At 31.7% G+C, this 18,269-nt stretch overlaps 2 protein-coding genes across 2 annotated transcripts; both read left to right on the top strand.

Annotated features, from left to right (window-relative positions):
• The first annotated feature begins 2,026 nt into the window (after positions 1-2,026).
• LOC8266700 (NADH dehydrogenase [ubiquinone] 1 alpha subcomplex subunit 9, mitochondrial) lies at positions 2,027-7,690 on the top strand. The gene is made up of 12 exons (XM_015723793.3): positions 2,027-2,217; positions 2,306-2,405; positions 2,812-2,876; positions 3,040-3,125; positions 3,272-3,356; positions 3,443-3,513; positions 4,780-4,911; positions 5,927-6,042; positions 6,127-6,250; positions 6,326-6,394; positions 6,788-6,908; positions 7,011-7,690. Exons 1-12 carry the CDS (start codon positions 2,124-2,126, stop codon positions 7,148-7,150), a joined length of 1,203 nt encoding a protein of 400 aa, XP_015579279.1. The 5' UTR covers positions 2,027-2,123; the 3' UTR covers positions 7,151-7,690.
• Positions 7,691-14,118: 6,428 nt separating this feature from the next.
• LOC8266702 (xyloglucan galactosyltransferase MUR3) lies at positions 14,119-16,647 on the top strand. The gene has a single exon (XM_025158674.2). It carries the CDS (start codon positions 14,630-14,632, stop codon positions 16,391-16,393), a length of 1,764 nt encoding a protein of 587 aa, XP_025014442.2. The 5' UTR covers positions 14,119-14,629; the 3' UTR covers positions 16,394-16,647.
• Positions 16,648-18,269: the final 1,622 nt, after the last annotated feature.

Genomic DNA, 18,269 nt, shown 5'->3' with positions numbered 1-18,269 from the left:
TTTTAATATTTTGAAAATATTTTTCTTTAAAATAGTAGATTTATAGATTTTTTTTTTTAAAAATAACTTGACAAAAATAATTTATAAAATATTTTAAGGAATGAGTTATTAAATAAAAATTCTAAACTTGATTTTTTGTCATTCAATACAAGTTTTAAACGGATCATATTAATGGTTAAAAATTATAAAATCTTTTGATGAAACTTTTAACTAGCTTGTTTAAATTGTTGATAAAGTAAAAATGTGAATTTAGGATTTTTTTTTATTTAATTTACGAATTCTTTAAATTTTTTTTAAAATTATATCTTTAAGTATGTTTTTATATAAAAATATAAATTTATTTACTTATTTTTTTTTCTAAAAATAATCTCAAAATTTTAAACAATTAAAATAAAATTTCGTATAAGAGCTCTACAGCCAAACACAAATTATAAGATGAATTCTGAACCATATAGCTAGATGGATTAAGAGTCGAAAAAGATGTTGTTTGACTAAAAGAATAAAGATATTTTTATATGTCCCACATGTGAGGCTTTTATTACAATTTTAAATACTATATCCAACTTTTTTTGTGTTTTGCATTTTCATAATAGTTTTTTATGAGCTGAATTTTTCAGTTCTTAATACAAAACTTTTACTTTTCAATATTTTTAATTATTTTCTTCAATTTTATTTATTTTTATTCAATTCAATTTATTCACTCTGATTCTATTTTTTCTTATTTTTCTTTTTAAATTTATTCATACATTATTCTTTTAATTTCTTCTTTTATTCCTTTATTTTGGTAAATTTTTCTTTCTTATTTGTATTTTGATTTTGTTATTGGACAATTATTAAAATAAGTTAAAGAAATTTCTATAGTAGTATAAATTATTACAAATTAACTCATTTAGACTAAATTAATTAATTAATTCTTTTATTCTTTGAAATTATTGAATAATTAAAAGTTGATAAATATAAAATAAATTAAAATTAAATACATTTAAGATGATTTTTTTAATAATATAGATTGAATGTATATTTGATTTTTTTTATTTTATCTATTTAAATTAAATTAAGTTGTATATTTATTTATTTATCTAAATTAGATTAAGGGTGTATGTCTTTTTTTATATTTTATAATTATTTATTTTATTTATATGAGTTAAATTATAAAACTTCTTTTATTCATTATTAAATAACATGTTTTATTATAATTTTATTTTCATCGCCTGTAGTTGTAACGTTCATTTACGTGTATATTTAATATTCAAGTAATGTCATTGTAATGTTCATCAGTTGTAGTCATAATGTTTATTACGTATATGTTTAATGTTAATGTAATATCGTTATAATATTCATCACTTGTAGTTGTAATGTTTGTTGTGTGTACCTTTAATTTAATGTTGTTATAATGTTCATCACTTTTATTTTTGATGTTCATTACGTGTATATTTAATGTACATCTAAGGTCGATATATATTCATTGCTTTTATTTTTCTCTAACAATTGATTCTCAAAATTGTTTATTTATTTATTTTGGATTGTTGTATGAAATCTGTTAATAAAACTTAAAATTAATATAATAATAATGTATTATATTTATTAGTTTTTCAATAGATATTCATAATTAATGAACACCATATTCATTAATTGATTCAAATATATATATAACATAAAAAATGTAAATCATCTTTATAGTTAGTAAATAAGAGATAATGTTAAACTAAAGTTATACTACAAATAATATATATTGTGGTACACTTATATTTTCAATAAAAATAACTCAACAAACAATAAACAATTAATGTTTAAATAATAAATATTTAATATATTTTTAATGAATATTTAATGAATATAAATTATTTTAAAAGAAAAAATGTGTCAGCGTCAGCGTCAGATCTGGACCGAGCATAACTGCATACCTACATGGACTGGAATCCATATTATTAGAAGAATTGGACCGAGCATAACCCGATCACGTATTGTGGGGTCTCGCACTCTCAGTAGTCCAGCCCAGCCCATATCCACTCTACCAAAAAACGACCCAAATCCAGATATACTCCGTCTCTCTCTTTCTCTGTTGCAAGCCTGACTTCACTTTCTCTCTCCTCTTTCTCTCTCTAAACTGAGAACTAACAACGATGCAGTCGATTTCAAGGCGATTAGGGCACAAAGTTGTCAACTCCGATGGTTCAATCGCCTGTCTTAAATCAATTTACCCGCTTTCTCATCACTGTATGTAGTCCTCCATTTCTTCTTCATTTCTTAGGGTTCTTACTATAATCGTTTCAATACATTTCATATTTTGTTTTCATTAAAACAGATAATGGAGGTGGTGATCAATCACGATATGTATCAACTCTCACTCCAAAAGGTGTGGCCCATCTTGTTCGCAAGGGTACTGGTGGAAGATCTTCCGTTAGGTGAATTTTGCTTCTTCACTTCTCTTTAGCCTGTTTAATTTTAATATGAGCTTTTTGAGGAAACAGAAAAAATTCATTTTTTAAAGAAAATGCATGAAATTATAAATAGAGAAAACAAAAGAAAAATAAAAAGATTTTCTTTTAGCTTCAAATAAGTTTGTAATGTTTTGTTTCAACTGCTAATTCGATGCCTTTACTTTTGATTTTATCAATGAGAGAACTTTATGGTTTGGTAGATTATGAAATTGGGATTTTATTTTGAACTGGAAAATATTTTGCTTTGTTTTCTTTTTGGGTTCTTTTATTTTGTTTAGCAATCAGATATTATGGCCTTTTACAATTTTTTTGTTATTTCATCCAATCTCTTTATTTTTCTTTCTCCTTATTGCATTTTGTTTCTTCTCAGTGGCATAGTTGCTACAGTTTTTGGAGCTACTGGTTTCCTTGGTCGTTATGTTGTGCAACGACTTGGTGAGTTGAATGTATCTATTGCTGGAAAAATTATTACACTGAACTAAGTGATGTTTAGCGTTTTCCTTTTTTGCTTCAATAATAAAGGTTATGCGCCAGATTCTCAAAAAAATTGTAAATGTGCATGTGCATGCTTTTGCTCATTTTGTAATTTCTCTTCCAGCTAAAATGGGATCTCAAGTCTTAGTTCCTTTTCGTGGTTCTGAGGATTCTCATCGCCATCTTAAATTGATGGGTGATCTGGGTCAGGTACAGTAGTTTTGATTATTTGAGATCTGTCTGTTTGGCACAGCTCGTAGTGTGTTTTGAATTTGCCTATGTAGTTTGTTAGGCTTGTGGATTGTGGGGTGGCTTTAAATTCATAATTTAAATATCTTTTCCCCTTTTCTGTTCAGATAGTACCGATGAAGTACAACCCAAGAGATGAAGCTTCAATTAAGGCTGTTATGGCAAAGGCCAATGTTGTTATTAATCTTATTGGTAATATTCTTCACTTGCTAAATGTCTAAGCATAATAATCTAAAGGCACAAATTTATTGAGACTTGGTTAAATATTGGATTGCTAGGAAGGGAATATGAAACAAGAAACTACAGCTTTGAGGAAGTGAACCATGGCATGGCGGAGCAGCTTGCAATGGTAGGTTCCCTCCATTCCTGTTAGTTCATGATGTAATTTTCAGACTTTTATATGTTGGTGCTCTGCTTCTCTTGAACATGTAATTTGAAAACAAGTAATTCACACGTGAATACTGTAGATTACTTTGTTCTTTTCCTTCATAGAAACATTTTGACTGACTAATGGATGTCGAAGAGACTATAGTTAAAAGAACAAGAAGTGCTCGGTTAAGCAGTAAACCGCAGCACAAGTGGAATCCACTGCTTTTAACACCTCAAGGCAAGGCACTGTATGTAATTCACATGCTTTCAGCGCTTAAGCAAGGGCTTTCTTTGAAGCAGTATGCATGAATTGCTTGCTTTATGTTTATAGTTGTAGTCAATGCTGGATAATCCAGTCTTCTTATTTAGTTGGTTTCGTAGTTCTACTCAACTTCTATTTCCTTTAATCTTTTCCTACTCCTATCACTTACCCTATTTCTAACCCGCTTATTCTGTCTTGCATCATTTTAATCTTCTTTCTTTTCTTCCCAATATTCTGTTCCTCTCTTTTCCTGCATCACATCGTTTTCAATCTCCCTATTCTTTATCTTCTAGTTATTTCTTATTTCTAGACTTTTATTTCTTTTTCTATTCATATTCACCCTCACTCTCCTCTTGGAGTACCTAATCTTCATCTAGACTTTATATTGAAGCCTTAACTTATACTCCCAGTTTATTATCCTTTTGTCACGTTTTAGTAAAATTTATAGCATAACAATAATCATGATAACTATCAAAATTAGACTATAGTAAGAGTTTGTTTGATAGTAAAAATTTGAATGGCAAATTCTAGTTACTGTTGATACCCTTTTCTCTTACGTTATCTAAAGTTCCTTGCCTCTAATTTTGTTAATTAAGAATTTACAAGATTTTTCTCCTTGCTTCAGTAAAGTGAGTGTTCATTTTGCGCTTTGCGCTTCAGGCGATGAGAAGACATATGGCCTTGAGGGTGCCTTACTACCTGGACTTCAAAAATTGGGCTGCCAATAAATGTTGTGCTCCGTATATTTTTCCACAATATAATGGCTAATCACCTTGGCAGTTTTCAAAGAGTGGACTGTCAATAAATGATGTGTCTCTGTATGTTTTTCCTAATGTAATGGCTAATGCATTCTAATCTGAAAGAGTTGATGGTCTTCACTGTTTGATTACCTTATACGTAGAACATGAGCAGAACAGAATACAATGATGCTTGTTTCCATAATTAGGACAGCGATGTATATGATATAGAACTTAACTTGTGCAGATTGCCAAAGAACACGGAGGTATCATGAGATATATTCAAGTTTCATGTTTGGGATCATCTTCTTCATCGCCATCAAGAATGCTAAGAGCTAAAGCTGCTGCGGAGGAAGCTGTCTTGAGAGAAATTCCTGAGGTAAAATCCATTTTTGGCTTCTATGGTCACCGATTGTTATTCTGACTGCTCTTTGATTTTCAAGATGAATTAGAGCTTTGAACTTTTATTGTTTTACATGCATATGTTTGAGAGGGTTGTCTAACCTGGTATCCAATATTGAGCCAAATATGAAATTTTGATGATATGTTGCGCATCCTGCTTTCTGCTTGGGAGCAAAGGGGTTATTTGGTTCTACTTACTTTTTGTTATTGCGTGTGTATGGTAAAAAGGAACTAAAGAAGAGAAAGGATATAGAAGGAACGAAAGAAAAAATGGATGTAAGGGAAAAAGCTGAGTTATTATTTTCTTCTCCTTTCTGCTGCCTTTTGGATGGGAAGGATTTTATTGTTTTGAAAGAGAAGTTCATTATAATATCCTTTCCAATCTATCCGTATTTTAACAGCATAAGGAAGCATCTTTCACTCTCTTCTTTTCACTTTCTACATACATAATACTCTTCATGTGTCGAATTTAACTGTATTTTTTTTGTTAACCTGCTTAAATGAGGCTTTGTCGGTTCATACTGATCATTTCGAGTGCAGTAATGACTTGAAAATTCTTTACAATGTTGTTTAAGTGCTTCTGTGCGTGGTAGCAGAATGTTCTAGTATATGAAGTGATAATTACTACATTGCAATATTTTTCCTTTTCCAAAACAGAAAGCGTGGTTATGTGATTTTGACATCTTCAATTTATATGCATGCAAAACAAACTTTTTGGAATTTAGCTCTTTGTTTTTCTTCCTGCTGATGTACAGTATGACTCCCTTTAAAATGGTTAATCTCTTTGTTATATCATTTAGAATACAAAGCTGATGATGTATTAGGAACCTATAGAAAAGCCTTGTAGCCATCCAGAAAATGGAACACAATCAACTACAAGAATTTTCTTGAAAGAGGCAAAAGTTCAATACTACCTTGTTTGTTTCTTTGTTATCATGGTTGTCAATGCTGCTTTTGATGGCTAAGTTTCTAACAGACACTGTCTTCTCTAGGCTACAGTCATGAAACCTGCTGCAATGATTGGTACAGAGGATCGAATTTTGAACAAGTGGGCACATTTTGTGAAAAAATATTCGTTTCTTCCACTATTTGGAGATGGATCTACCAAGTACGTGTTTGTTGTATCAACTGCTCAAAAAGAAATACGCTTGCCTGCACTTCAAGTGAAGTCCTTTTTTTAAAATTTTTGCAGACTCCAACCTGTCTATGTAGTTGATGTTGCTGCTGCAATTATTGCTGCCCTGAAAGATGATGGAAGTAGTATGGGAAAAATTTATGAGCTTGGTGGGCCCGAAATCCTTACTGTGCATGAATTGGTAGCTTCTCTCCCTTTTCACTTTTTTTTTCCAGCAAGGCTTAGGTCAAATCAATAACATCAGTTTATACTACAGGCAGAGATTATGTTCGATATGATCCGTGAATGGCCTCGTTATGTCAAGGTTCCTTTCCCCATTGCAAAGGTAAACACTTAAATCACTGGATTTCAAATGAGAATATTATTGGATAACATGCTATCTATGATTAAAAATGCTCTCGGTCATTCAAACATGACCATGTGATTAATAATTTACTGGTAGTGAATGATGTATTATGCTCATGTTCGACCATTTAACTTTTCCCATGATTTACAGTAGAGTATGAATTGGTTCTTTAGATATGAAATTTAATATTCTAATTGTATATATAGATAAATAAATAAAGGCCATTTTTCTATTTAAACTTGTTCATGTACTATGAAGTTTCTATATGTGCGTTTGTGGGTTTTTTTCCTGATAGTATCTGGTGTTTGCTGGCATTTTAATGTTCAAATTTGATATATAATATGATCACACCTGTGGTTCGAATGGTTTCAGGCGATTGCAACTCCACGAGAAGTATTAATCAACAAGGTTCCTTTTCCATTACCCACTCCCAACATATTCAATTTGGATGAGATCATTGCACTTACTATGGATACAGTTGTTTCAGAAAATGGTTAGTACAAAACTTGAAGGAGTTTGGCACATTGTTCTTGTTTCTCGACTCCATCTTAATTTACTCACATTTATGTTTCTTGATTCCCAATCTGGCCTGCAGCTTTAACATTCCACGATCTTGGGATTATGCCACATAAGTTGAAGGGATACCCTGTTGAGTATCTTATTTCATATCGCAAAGGTGGCCCACAATTTGGTTCTACAGTAAGTGAAAGGGTATCCCCAGATTCTTTTCCATAAATATGTTGGGACTTGGAACTTTCTTTTCCAAATGTTTCTGGTCCACTACCTGTTTGGAGAGTTTGGAATGCATAGGTGATGCCTGCATTTTGTTGACAATGAAAAGACATAAAATGCACGAATCTTGGTTCCCTTGTTCGTTATGGAAGAATTTATATTCATTGCAATAACTGGGATACTTATTCAACTGTTTTATCAGTCTCATTTGTACCTGTTGTAGGGATTTTCAGTTTACTAATAAGTTCCTAGTCTTAGCATCAGTAGGTTTTCAAAGGGTAACCAACCAGTTTCCATTGGGACACCCTAGGAAAGAATAATACCGAGTTGTATGATTGTTGGACATCATGGGCATTTTTGTAAGTAAACCCCAAAAAATAGAAGAAAAGCATTTGGAACGAGTGTTTACAGCAGGCTCTTAAGTCCTCGGGTTTATTTATTGAACAAGAAAATGGCCCCATGTGGCTGTTTCTATTATGCTTTTAGCACTATCGTTTTGTCAATTCCATATATTGAAGTCTGAAATAATGTTCATGTTAACAAGTCTTTGTGCTGCATCTTACATTTAGTTTTGCTCATTGTGCGCAACAACAGGGTTGCTTCAGAGTTGAAACCATCAGAGCTGTAGATTGACCATTCTAACTGTGACCTGATGGTTGAATGCACTTCAATTACCAATCGTACCAAAATCCTAGCCAGATCCGTCTATATATAAGTTTCTCAAGGGAGACCGAGTTGGATGGTGATGAAAGCAATTAGCAACTGTAAGCCAAATGGTTAACAAGATTGCTTGAGAAATAATTAAATCGGCCGAGAAATTAAGGAAAGGACTTGCTTGCATGAAAAATTCATCTTTAGGGTACTTGTACATGAACCAGTGTTAATCAGTTTTGGGGTTTCACTTTAGCCCTTGAGCATGGGGTTAAACTTAATGGATAAAGAAACTCTCTTTATCTGCACGCTATCTTGTATGCTGCATGGAAATCTGCCCAATACCAAACGGCTTCAGGGACACACAAAAAAAAAGACTAGATTTTGTCTGAAGTCATTCCATCATAGGGCATAACTTTTGCCTGTAGCAAGGGAAAAGTTCAATTACATAAACCAGAATGCAAGCAAAGAAGAGTCAGGTAAATCAACAAAGATGTACTTTCCCCTCTCACACCTATAGTAGCTTGCTAGTGCAAACCTATCAAACACAATCAGAACGCCTCATGGACACAGCAAGTAGCAAGGGCTCTTTCGATCATGTCAACTTGAAGGGAAGAAATGTTGGGGCTGCAATGTCAATCCCCCATGGAGCTCCCACAGGTGAGCCTCAAGATAGTTGCTGCATTAACATTTTTATAAACAATAATATCCAAGGAGTAAACAACTCCATCCTGCTTGAGAGTGAGGTCAAGATGAGAGATCCTGGAGTTCACATATTTTTAGAAGATTTTAAGATGGGCATGGGCGAAAATTGGATGGGATTAAAGAAGAAAATGAAGAAGATGAAGATGGAGAAAACAAATAAAAATGATTTTTTTGGCTCTAAGCTAGGGTTTCCTGGCATATTTACTGCATTTATCTTAGTACTCTTATTATTTCTCATAGTTTCTTGATTTCCGAACTGAGAAATTGTATTACTTTGTCGACTTGAGCCAAGTCATAACTCATTATACATTTATTCGTTAACTTGTTCAATAATTGAGTATACTTACTAAAATTTCAGACCCCTTGTTTAGTTGACATTTGTTGTTATCCCAAAGAAGGCCCTTCAAATTAATTTACCTTGGTTCCCCTTTCTTCATAGTCTCTAATATCCAACCGTGCCATTTTAGAAGTTTTCCATTTTGCATTAGTATACAATAACAAAAATTTTGCTAATCTTTCATCACCATAAGTTATTAAAACTCCCATTATCATAACACGTGGCGAACACCCATTTCTCTTCGAACCGTATAATCACATAAATGTGCACAATCCTCGTCCACATGCGTAGCCAACATCTGTCAGTGTCGTAGTCAATCTTGGGGGATACCAAGTTGTTGTGTGGTTGATAAATATGTTAGTGGTTGCCCACTCTTTGCAGTTTTAACATTAACTATATGGTCATGGCGCTGTATCTTCTGGCACAACGTTCCCTACATGTAAGGTTGTTAGTATGTAATATATTTTCTCTTAATGCAAAGTAGACCTCTGAGATGAAGAATCCTGATTCATTATTTGAGACATTGCCACATGTATTTTCAAGGCATAAAATGGACTGCTCTTTCTGCTCGAAGCTCATTTATGATTTGATAGAACAGAACCCGGATGTCCTGATCTTATCTCATATAAGAAGATGAACACCATATTTGCTTAAGAGGTCTCAATGTAGCTTGTCCCAAGGAATTTGACATGTGTTGCTAAATATATATAATACTATCGGTATCCACACTTATGAAAATCAACTCTTTAATTTCGAGTAATGCTACAAAACTCATCAATATTTATAAATATATTACTTGCCACATAGATAAACATGAGTTTGATAAATATTTGTGGGATATTTAACATTTTCCCTCCATTATTAGTAACTCACCGGTTACAAATCTACACATACTTGGGAGATCTGACTAGTGAGATATATCATGTAAGTTTGTGCTATAAAACTGTAAATTACAATATTATAGTCAAAACCAGGTTTATGAAGACATAGAGATCCATGCATTGCTTTGTATTAATTTGGATGAACCAAAAGCAGACATTTGCATGTTCAATGGATCTATGCTATAAGACTTCAAGTCCCACTGCTAATAGTACCATGAGGCTGGCCAGCTTTATATATATATAAACTATGTTATATGTGACTCTCCCTTCTATGTGCTTGGAATGATAACCTATTCTTACACTCTGCAAAGGGATTCGAGTAACTGAAAGTCTGGTACATGCACATGTAGACTATAATTAATCAGTAAGAGTGAAGGGTTTACCTTTTATTAGTTTTAATTTCATTTTATTGCAGTAGAATTTTGGGTGCTTCAAGATCTGATTAATTAGTCAAGCTTTTCTAGTTTTATTCTTTTTCCCTTCTCTTACTGTGGAGTTTTAAGATTGGATTATAGGTATAAACACATTCTCTAATGTTATGTTAATAAGAAAACAAGATTGCTTAAAAATATAATGATTGTCAGAATATAAAAGTGAATATGTGCATTAATATCTTATAATAAGGGTTTTCCTTCAATATAAGAAAAAGGGTGAGAAGGGTTTTGGGTATCTATTCTATAATAATCCTTCATCAATTTGCATTAGTCTTAGAATTAGTGGTTAGTTAAGCATTCTAATTACTAACTGTCTTAAGTCAATAATGGCAGACACGGTTTTAGGTGCCAAAGCCTCCAATTGCAGGAGAAGGTTTGCTGAATTATAATTAGCAAAAGATTGCCAAAGTGTTGAGAGGTCCATTTCTTGAATGTTGATAATAAATTAATTAAAAAAGAAGATTCCAAAATGCCTTTAGAAAGGTGAAAGAGGACTAATTTCCGGCTTTGCTTTGATACTATTAAGACCATTGCAGCATAGTTTATGCCCAAAAGTGGGTGCATATGGCAGTACTGATTGGACTCTGATTGTGTAAAAGGAAGAGCATTTGTCAAGCACAATGATGAAAGATAGATCAAAAGAAGAAAAACATCATTCCAAGTTGGATTTAAGGAATACAAAAAGATTAGGAAAGAAAACAATTAAATTGTGAGTCACACAACATCTATTCCATAACTATCCTTAAAAAGAAAGAAGCAACAAGTAGTCTGATATCTCTCTAAATTAATACTTCAATAATTAATGGTTTTTAATATTTAATAATTTTTTATTAAACTTATGGTGCCACCATTTTATAAGCATAATTCAATAATTTCCTCATCTAATAAATAATGTATAATATTAAAGAAAATAAATTATTAAAAATGACATTTCTTAGAGTATCTAACTGTAATAGTTTATTTCTGGATTATGAATTATATATTTCAAAATATTTTAGGTGTGATAATATTTTACTATATTTATATCTCTTCTTTATATTTTTTTTTTTATTGCAATTAATGAATACTGATGATAGCACTTTTCCTATTTATTTATTTTCTTGTGATTTTTTACTATTTGTTTTTGTGTGTTTAAAATAGAGCATTAGATATAATTTATTATTGATGTCTATTCTTTTATTAAATTGTTTATATTTAGTTTCTTTATGTTAATTTGAATAAAAATTTATGAATCTTTCTTTTATGAAAATGTTTTTCAATCTTACAATTTATGGAATTTAAAAAAAAAAAAAACTTTTGGTAAGTCTCATATAATATGGCTCATAAAATACAAAAAAAAAAAAAAGAAAAGAAAAGAAAAAAAAGAAGTCAATTGAGGAGATTGTGTCATATTTGTTTATTTTGAGTTCCATCAACAGATTTGAAGAAATCCAATAACCTCTTTTTATATTTCTTATAATTGTAATTATAATATTTATGCATATTGAAGATTTACAACTTATGTTTTATGAAGAAAGTATCTATATTTTCTTCTACAAAAAGCAGCAATGACTTAATTGTACATTAATTAGGGTAAATATCAAAGAGTTTGTTTTTTTAATTAATTTTTTTTTTTTTTTTTTATAATGGATGCTGATGTGTGTTTATTAAGACAAAGTTTATATGTAAAAATTGAAAATACAAAGAGGAGCAAAGTTTAGAATTTGAGTATCTTCACTCACTAATATTGATAATGTTGGTGGAAAAGAAATATTTTTATTACCAGAAATTTGGGAACTAAGCTTGCCGAGCCTAATATGCATAACTTATTCAATCTTTTAATTAAAAAAAATATTTATTATAAAGTTATGCCAAAATAAGACAAATTATTCTTTCTCTAAAGTAAGAAAATAAAAAGGAACGAAAAAAGATATAAATACTTAATTTTTGTAGCATTAATGCATTTTATTATATTAGAAAACATTATTTTATAGTTCGTATTATTCACGAATAGAAAAAAAAAATTTATATTATTTTTATTAAAATTCATGTAATAAAAACAAATTATGGAAAATATCTATCATATAATAAAATATATTTATATCAGCGTAAGGCATTTTTATTTTTATTTTATTAATAATATAAAATATTTTTTATACCTCTATGGAGATATATGCTAAATGGAAACAAACCTAGTCAAACTTGTGAATTGCCAATCAAATACTGACCTATTTCAGAATGCATGATGATGACTTCAGCATATCTTTTCTCTCTCTCTCGATGGTGTCATTAGGTGTTAATACTCACTAAACATCCAAAAATCCACATTTTAGATGGTAGGTCCATCATGTTAATGTAGTGCCCACTGCAAAGTCTTGAATGTAATAAATTGCAATGAGCAAAACAAGATTTTTACCTAATTTTGCTGACCAACTTTCTAATCATGCATCAAATCATAGGATTATTATTTTGATTGAATTGCAAATGAAAGTTTTATAATCTTAATTATTTGTGAAATGAATTCATTGTTTTTATCACAATGCAATTCTATATGATTTATAGCATTTGGGTAATATATTTCAACATTTAGCAACCAATTAGCAAATACCACTCTAATAATTTTTCTATAACTCAAATAAATTCAATTCAAATGGAATTATTTTGTCATATATTAAATATAATCGTAAAACGTTAAAGATGTAATTAACATTTTAAGATTTTTAAAAATTAGTTTTTAAAAGATCAGCTAATAGGTTGTTATCTAAGATATTTTAGAATTTTAATGATATATTTTTATATAAAATATAATAAAAATATTTATTTTTATCTCACTAAAGTTTAATTGTATATTTTTATATAATATTAGTCAAGAGAGAAAAATATAGAAAAAATATTAAAAAAGGAGCTTCATTAGACATGTTTGTTTCAAAGTATAAGAGTAGGACACGTGAATTGCTATTTCTATAGACCTAGTTGAATTATACAAGGCTTAGAATAGACTTTAATTAGTTTTTTATAATTATTGACTATTAATAATTATTTGTTTTATTTAGTATAGTTAATAGTTGTAAAAGACAATTCTTAAAAATTTTATATTTAGAAGAAGGAGGAAAAGTCTCTCGTATATATTCTTTACTATATCTCACATTTATACTGTCCACTGTTTTTGTCTCTGTAATTCTTTTCATTAAACACTTTATTTTTAATTTTTATTATTTTTTAGTATTTAAAATATTTCAAACAGTTCAGTGTGATGATTAGTCATCTTCTTACTTGAACGATTATAGATTTCAATGAAGCTTTTACTTTCTATTTTATTTTTATATTTTTCTATTTAATACTATAATTATTAAATTAATTTTTATAAATATTCAGTTTAATTTTTGTACTTAGCAATTATTCAAGTTACTCGATTAAGTTCATATTAATTTTAGATATTTTTAGATTAATTTTGAATTAGTAATGCACTAAAAATTAATGTTTTAGATTAATCATTTTAAATTAATATTAAACACTTCTTATGATTGGAAATTAAAATTACTCTTTATAGCACATGAAATCCTCATTCTGGGTGGGCCCCAAATCCTAAGCAGGTTTTGCTGTATCTTAGGACACGTGTACGTTCAGAAACTCACCAAATTGTTTATTTCATTGGGACTATCATCATCATTCATCAAATCACAACGCCAAAGGGTTCAATCACGTATAAACAATTTTTCGTATACGTTACTTTTATTTATTTTATAAGTGATTTTTTTTAATCAGTAATCTATAAACAAATTTATGCAACGCAATTCCAGGAAAGGAACGTGACATCACCGTTCAAAGACCGACACGTCACTCCCAATTTTCCTGCGTGGCACAATCCCACCGGCTACCGACAACAGACAACCCCTAGGCGCACACAGCTAACATGCGCCTCTTTCTTATTTTACGCGTTCTGTTTCGCTTATTTGTTTTGTTTCTTTCTCTGCTCAACTCAAGATACAGCTCTCCTTCCCCCTCTCTCTCTCTAAACTGCAAATCTAATCTCCGACTGAATCCCCGATCATTAACTCTCTTCAAGTCTTTTCAAAATTCGCTTTCTTTGTTTCCTTTTGATTTGTCAAACACATTTTGCTATCTGCTTTTTTCTTGAATGAGAAAGATCCGTAACAGGCTACATGATTTCAGTGATCGATTCCTCGGGATTCGTGCTGCTTATTCAATCTGTAAATTTCATTCCCAGTTCCTTATGTCTTTGTTTAATTAAATGCAGCTGTAATTGCTTAAATTATTAAAGATCTCTGCTAGATTTTTATTTTCATTAGTAAAAGGTACTAGCTTTAGCTTATCTGTTTAGAATTTAGTCTTTTTTCTATTCTGGGTTTTGGTTATTTTTTAGTTGTTCAAAATTCTGGTGTTGCATGCTTATAGTGTTAAATTTGGGAACTTGGGTTTATTTTGTAATGTGGGTTTTCTTGAGGGTTTGATTTGAGGAGTTATAAGATACTAAATGAGACGCCGCTCTGCGGCGAGTGTCCCTTTTGAGCAAATGGATAAAGGGACTGGTAAAAATCAACAGAATAGGCTTTGTTTATTGGCTTCTCTTTCTGCGTTCTTTTGGATTTTGTTACTATACTTCCATTTTGCTGTATTAGGGAGTAGTAATAATGTTGATGAATCTGTTAAGTTAGAGTCTCATCCGTTGAACACCGAATCCAAAACCCCTTCCTTTGTTACTGATGCTCGTTTGGAAAACGCCCCATCAAAGAATACCCCTTTAGTAGATGCCTCGTCTAAAAATACCCCCAGTAGCAGCAGTAGTGGTAAAAAGGCTGAGAATTTTCAGTTTATGAGGGCTTTGAGGACTATTGAGAATAAGACTGATCCATGTGGTGGAAAGTATATTTATGTCCATGATTTGCCTCCTAGGTTCAATGAAGATATGTTGAAGGAATGTAGGAGTTTGAGTCTTTGGACTAATATGTGCAAGTTCACTAGTAATGCTGGGATGGGACCCCCATTGGAGAATGTTGAAGGGGTATTTTCCAATACCGGGTGGTATGCCACGAATCAGTTTGCAGTGGATGTGATATTCAGTAATAGGATGAAGCAGTATGAGTGCTTGACAAATGATTCTTCCCTTGCTGCGGCAATTTTTGTGCCATTCTATGCAGGGTTTGATATTGCAAGGTACCTTTGGGGATATAATATTTCAACGAGGGATGCTGCTTCCCTTGATTTGGTCAATTGGCTTATGAAGAGGCCGGAGTGGGGAATTATGGGAGGCAGGGATCATTTTCTGGTGGCAGGAAGGATAACATGGGATTTTAGGAGGTTAACTGATGAAGAAGGTGATTGGGGCAATAAACTACTGTTTTTGCCAGCTGCTAAGAATATGTCAATGCTTGTGGTTGAATCGAGTCCATGGAACGCTAATGATTTTGGCATTCCTTATCCAACCTATTTCCATCCTGCAAAGGATGATGATGTGTTTATTTGGCAACAGCGAATGAGGAATTTAGAAAGAAAATGGCTTTTCTCTTTTGCTGGGGCACCACGTCCTGACAACCCTAAATCGATTAGAGGTCAGATCATAGAACAGTGCAAGAAGTCAAAGGTGGGCAAGTTGCTAGAATGTGACTTTGGGGAGAGCAAATGCCATTCTCCAAGCAGTATAATGCAGATGTTTCAGAGCTCCCTTTTCTGCCTACAGCCTCAGGGTGATTCTTACACACGAAGGTCAGCTTTTGACTCGATGTTGGCAGGTTGCATTCCTGTCTTCTTTCATCCTGGATCAGCTTACACACAATATACTTGGCATCTTCCAAAGGATTATACTACTTATTCAGTGTTCATTCCAGAGGATGATATTCGTAAACGAAATGTTAGCATAGAGGAATGTCTTAGTCAGATTTCTCCTGAGCAGGTGAAGATCATGAGGGAGAATGTGATTAATCTCATTCCAAGGCTTATATATGCAGATCCTCGTTCAAAATTGGAGACTCTCAAAGATGCATTTGATGTTGCTGTACAGGCAGTCATCGACAAAGTCACTAGGTTGAGGAGGAACATCATTGAAGGGCGTACAGAATATGATAATTTTGTGGAAGAGAACAGTTGGAAATATGCATTGTTGGATGAAGGACAGCGTGAGGTGGGAGGTCATGAATGGGATCCATTCTTCTCAAAACCGAAGGACGGCAATGTGGAGTCTGGTGGGTCATCTGCAGAAGCTGCAAAAAACTCATGGAAAAATGAGCAGAGAGATCAGTGATGAATTTCGAGGTGATGATGATATAGTAATATAGAAGAAGTTAGAGCAAATCTTAATGCAAAACAAAGACGCTGAACAAGACTCAGCAAATATGTCCAACTTCAGTAGGCCAGGTATGGATCGTTTGTGAAGAAGGCCTTGCAAGTGAAATCATTGTAGAAATTACCTTATCCGAGTTCCTTATTTTAAATAGAAACATAAAAATTACATTCTCTGCTTGAAGAATACTTCTATAGTGGAAAAATTTTCCCTCACCTTTTGGGTTATGTATTTTGCTTAGCAATTCTTTGTATTGTGTTGTAGCTGAGGCATCATCTTTTTGTTTCTCTTTTTTAATCATTGCATTAAAAGAAGTAACACTAATAATAATAATAATGATTACAAGACTTGTTTTATATAAAGACCACGAACCTTAAATATCATGCTTTCTTCATCAGATGAGCTACGGGATTAGACCTTATTACTTGCCTTTAGAGCAACTATTTATCTGACGATCCTTGTATTTCACAAGGCAGTGGAACTGATGATCAAATCATTTATACCTGGGAAAAGGGTTTTAAAGTTTTGAGTTCTTGCTTTGGGAAGATTAGAGATGGTAGAAATTTTCAATTGAAAGAAAGGAGGCATAGCATTTCATATTGGTAGTAGCAAGGTTGAGGGTTTATTAACATTCAAATAAGAGTGTAAAATTCCAATTGGGGTGGGTCAAAATGATGGACAAATTGTCATGTTATGGAAACTTGGAGACATGAAGTTTCGGGGCATATGGTTTTGCCTTGTCCACTAGCACTAGCACTAGTAGGCTGGAACTTCTGCACAGTTTATGTTTAACATGTTGCCTTTTTTATCTTTTCAAACTATTCATAATTGCCATATCTTTGTAAAAGGTGTTCTCTGTCTATTGGTTTGAGTCACTGAAAGTACCCTTTATAATACTGTACCTCTTTATTCTAAAAGATCCAGGACAAAAGAAATCACACCTGAAATTTGAAAATGATCATCAACATTATATTTGATGCCTATGAAGAAGGGAAATTCTATAGGGCGGGGCTCCCTTCAAGTCTACTTTTCCTTCATTTTTTCTCAAGTCTAAAGTTAGGTGAACTTAAATACCTCTGGTTTAAATCACTAATTATAACTAGGGGCATAATAATAATAATAATAGTCCCTCTTAATTCTTTTATATTAGACCTATGAATAGGAAGAAGTCTAGAACTAAATCAGAAATATGTAACCAACTTGTAGGAAAAGCATAATTGCTTGCATTGATTTTGATAGCTACAGAATTTAAAGAACCTAAAGGTGTACGCATGGGTTATATATTTTTGTGTTTTGGCAAGGTTGTGTTGTGTGTCTTCTTTCAACCTAAACCAATTTATAAAGTACAAGCTTAAACGGATATCTTTTTTAATATTACTGCAGGTACCTGCAACGAAATAACAAAAAGGCTGCATTTTTCCAGAGAATTGGGAGTACCTTAATGACTAAATATATGTTAGTTTATTATTGTTCTAAACTAAATTAATATCTAATAAAAATCTTCTAATCTCTTTCCAAATTTGTAGAGAAAAGGTCTTATTTAGTATAAATAGTTTACTTCTCCGGAAGCTAAATTTCTAAAAAGTTATTGACCACGAATTAGAAATTAAAAGTGTTTGGTATGTAATTTGGCATTTTAGAAAATATAGATTTTATTATTTTATTATATATTTTAAAAGATAGTAATACCCATAACAATACTAGTGTTAATTTTTTTTAGATATTTAAGCGATGGTATATTGGTCGATTGAGTTCTGCTTAACTAGAGAGTTCTGCTTACCTAGCCCCCTAAGTAACTTTCTCTATATAAGGGAAGCTGAGCCGTCTATTTTTCACG

This window comes from Ricinus communis, chromosome 7, assembly GCF_019578655.1.
Source record: "Ricinus communis isolate WT05 ecotype wild-type chromosome 7, ASM1957865v1, whole genome shotgun sequence".
NCBI classification, from domain to species: Eukaryota; Viridiplantae; Streptophyta; class Magnoliopsida; order Malpighiales; family Euphorbiaceae; genus Ricinus; species Ricinus communis.
This window is presented reverse-complemented; position numbering and strand designations above follow the sequence as displayed.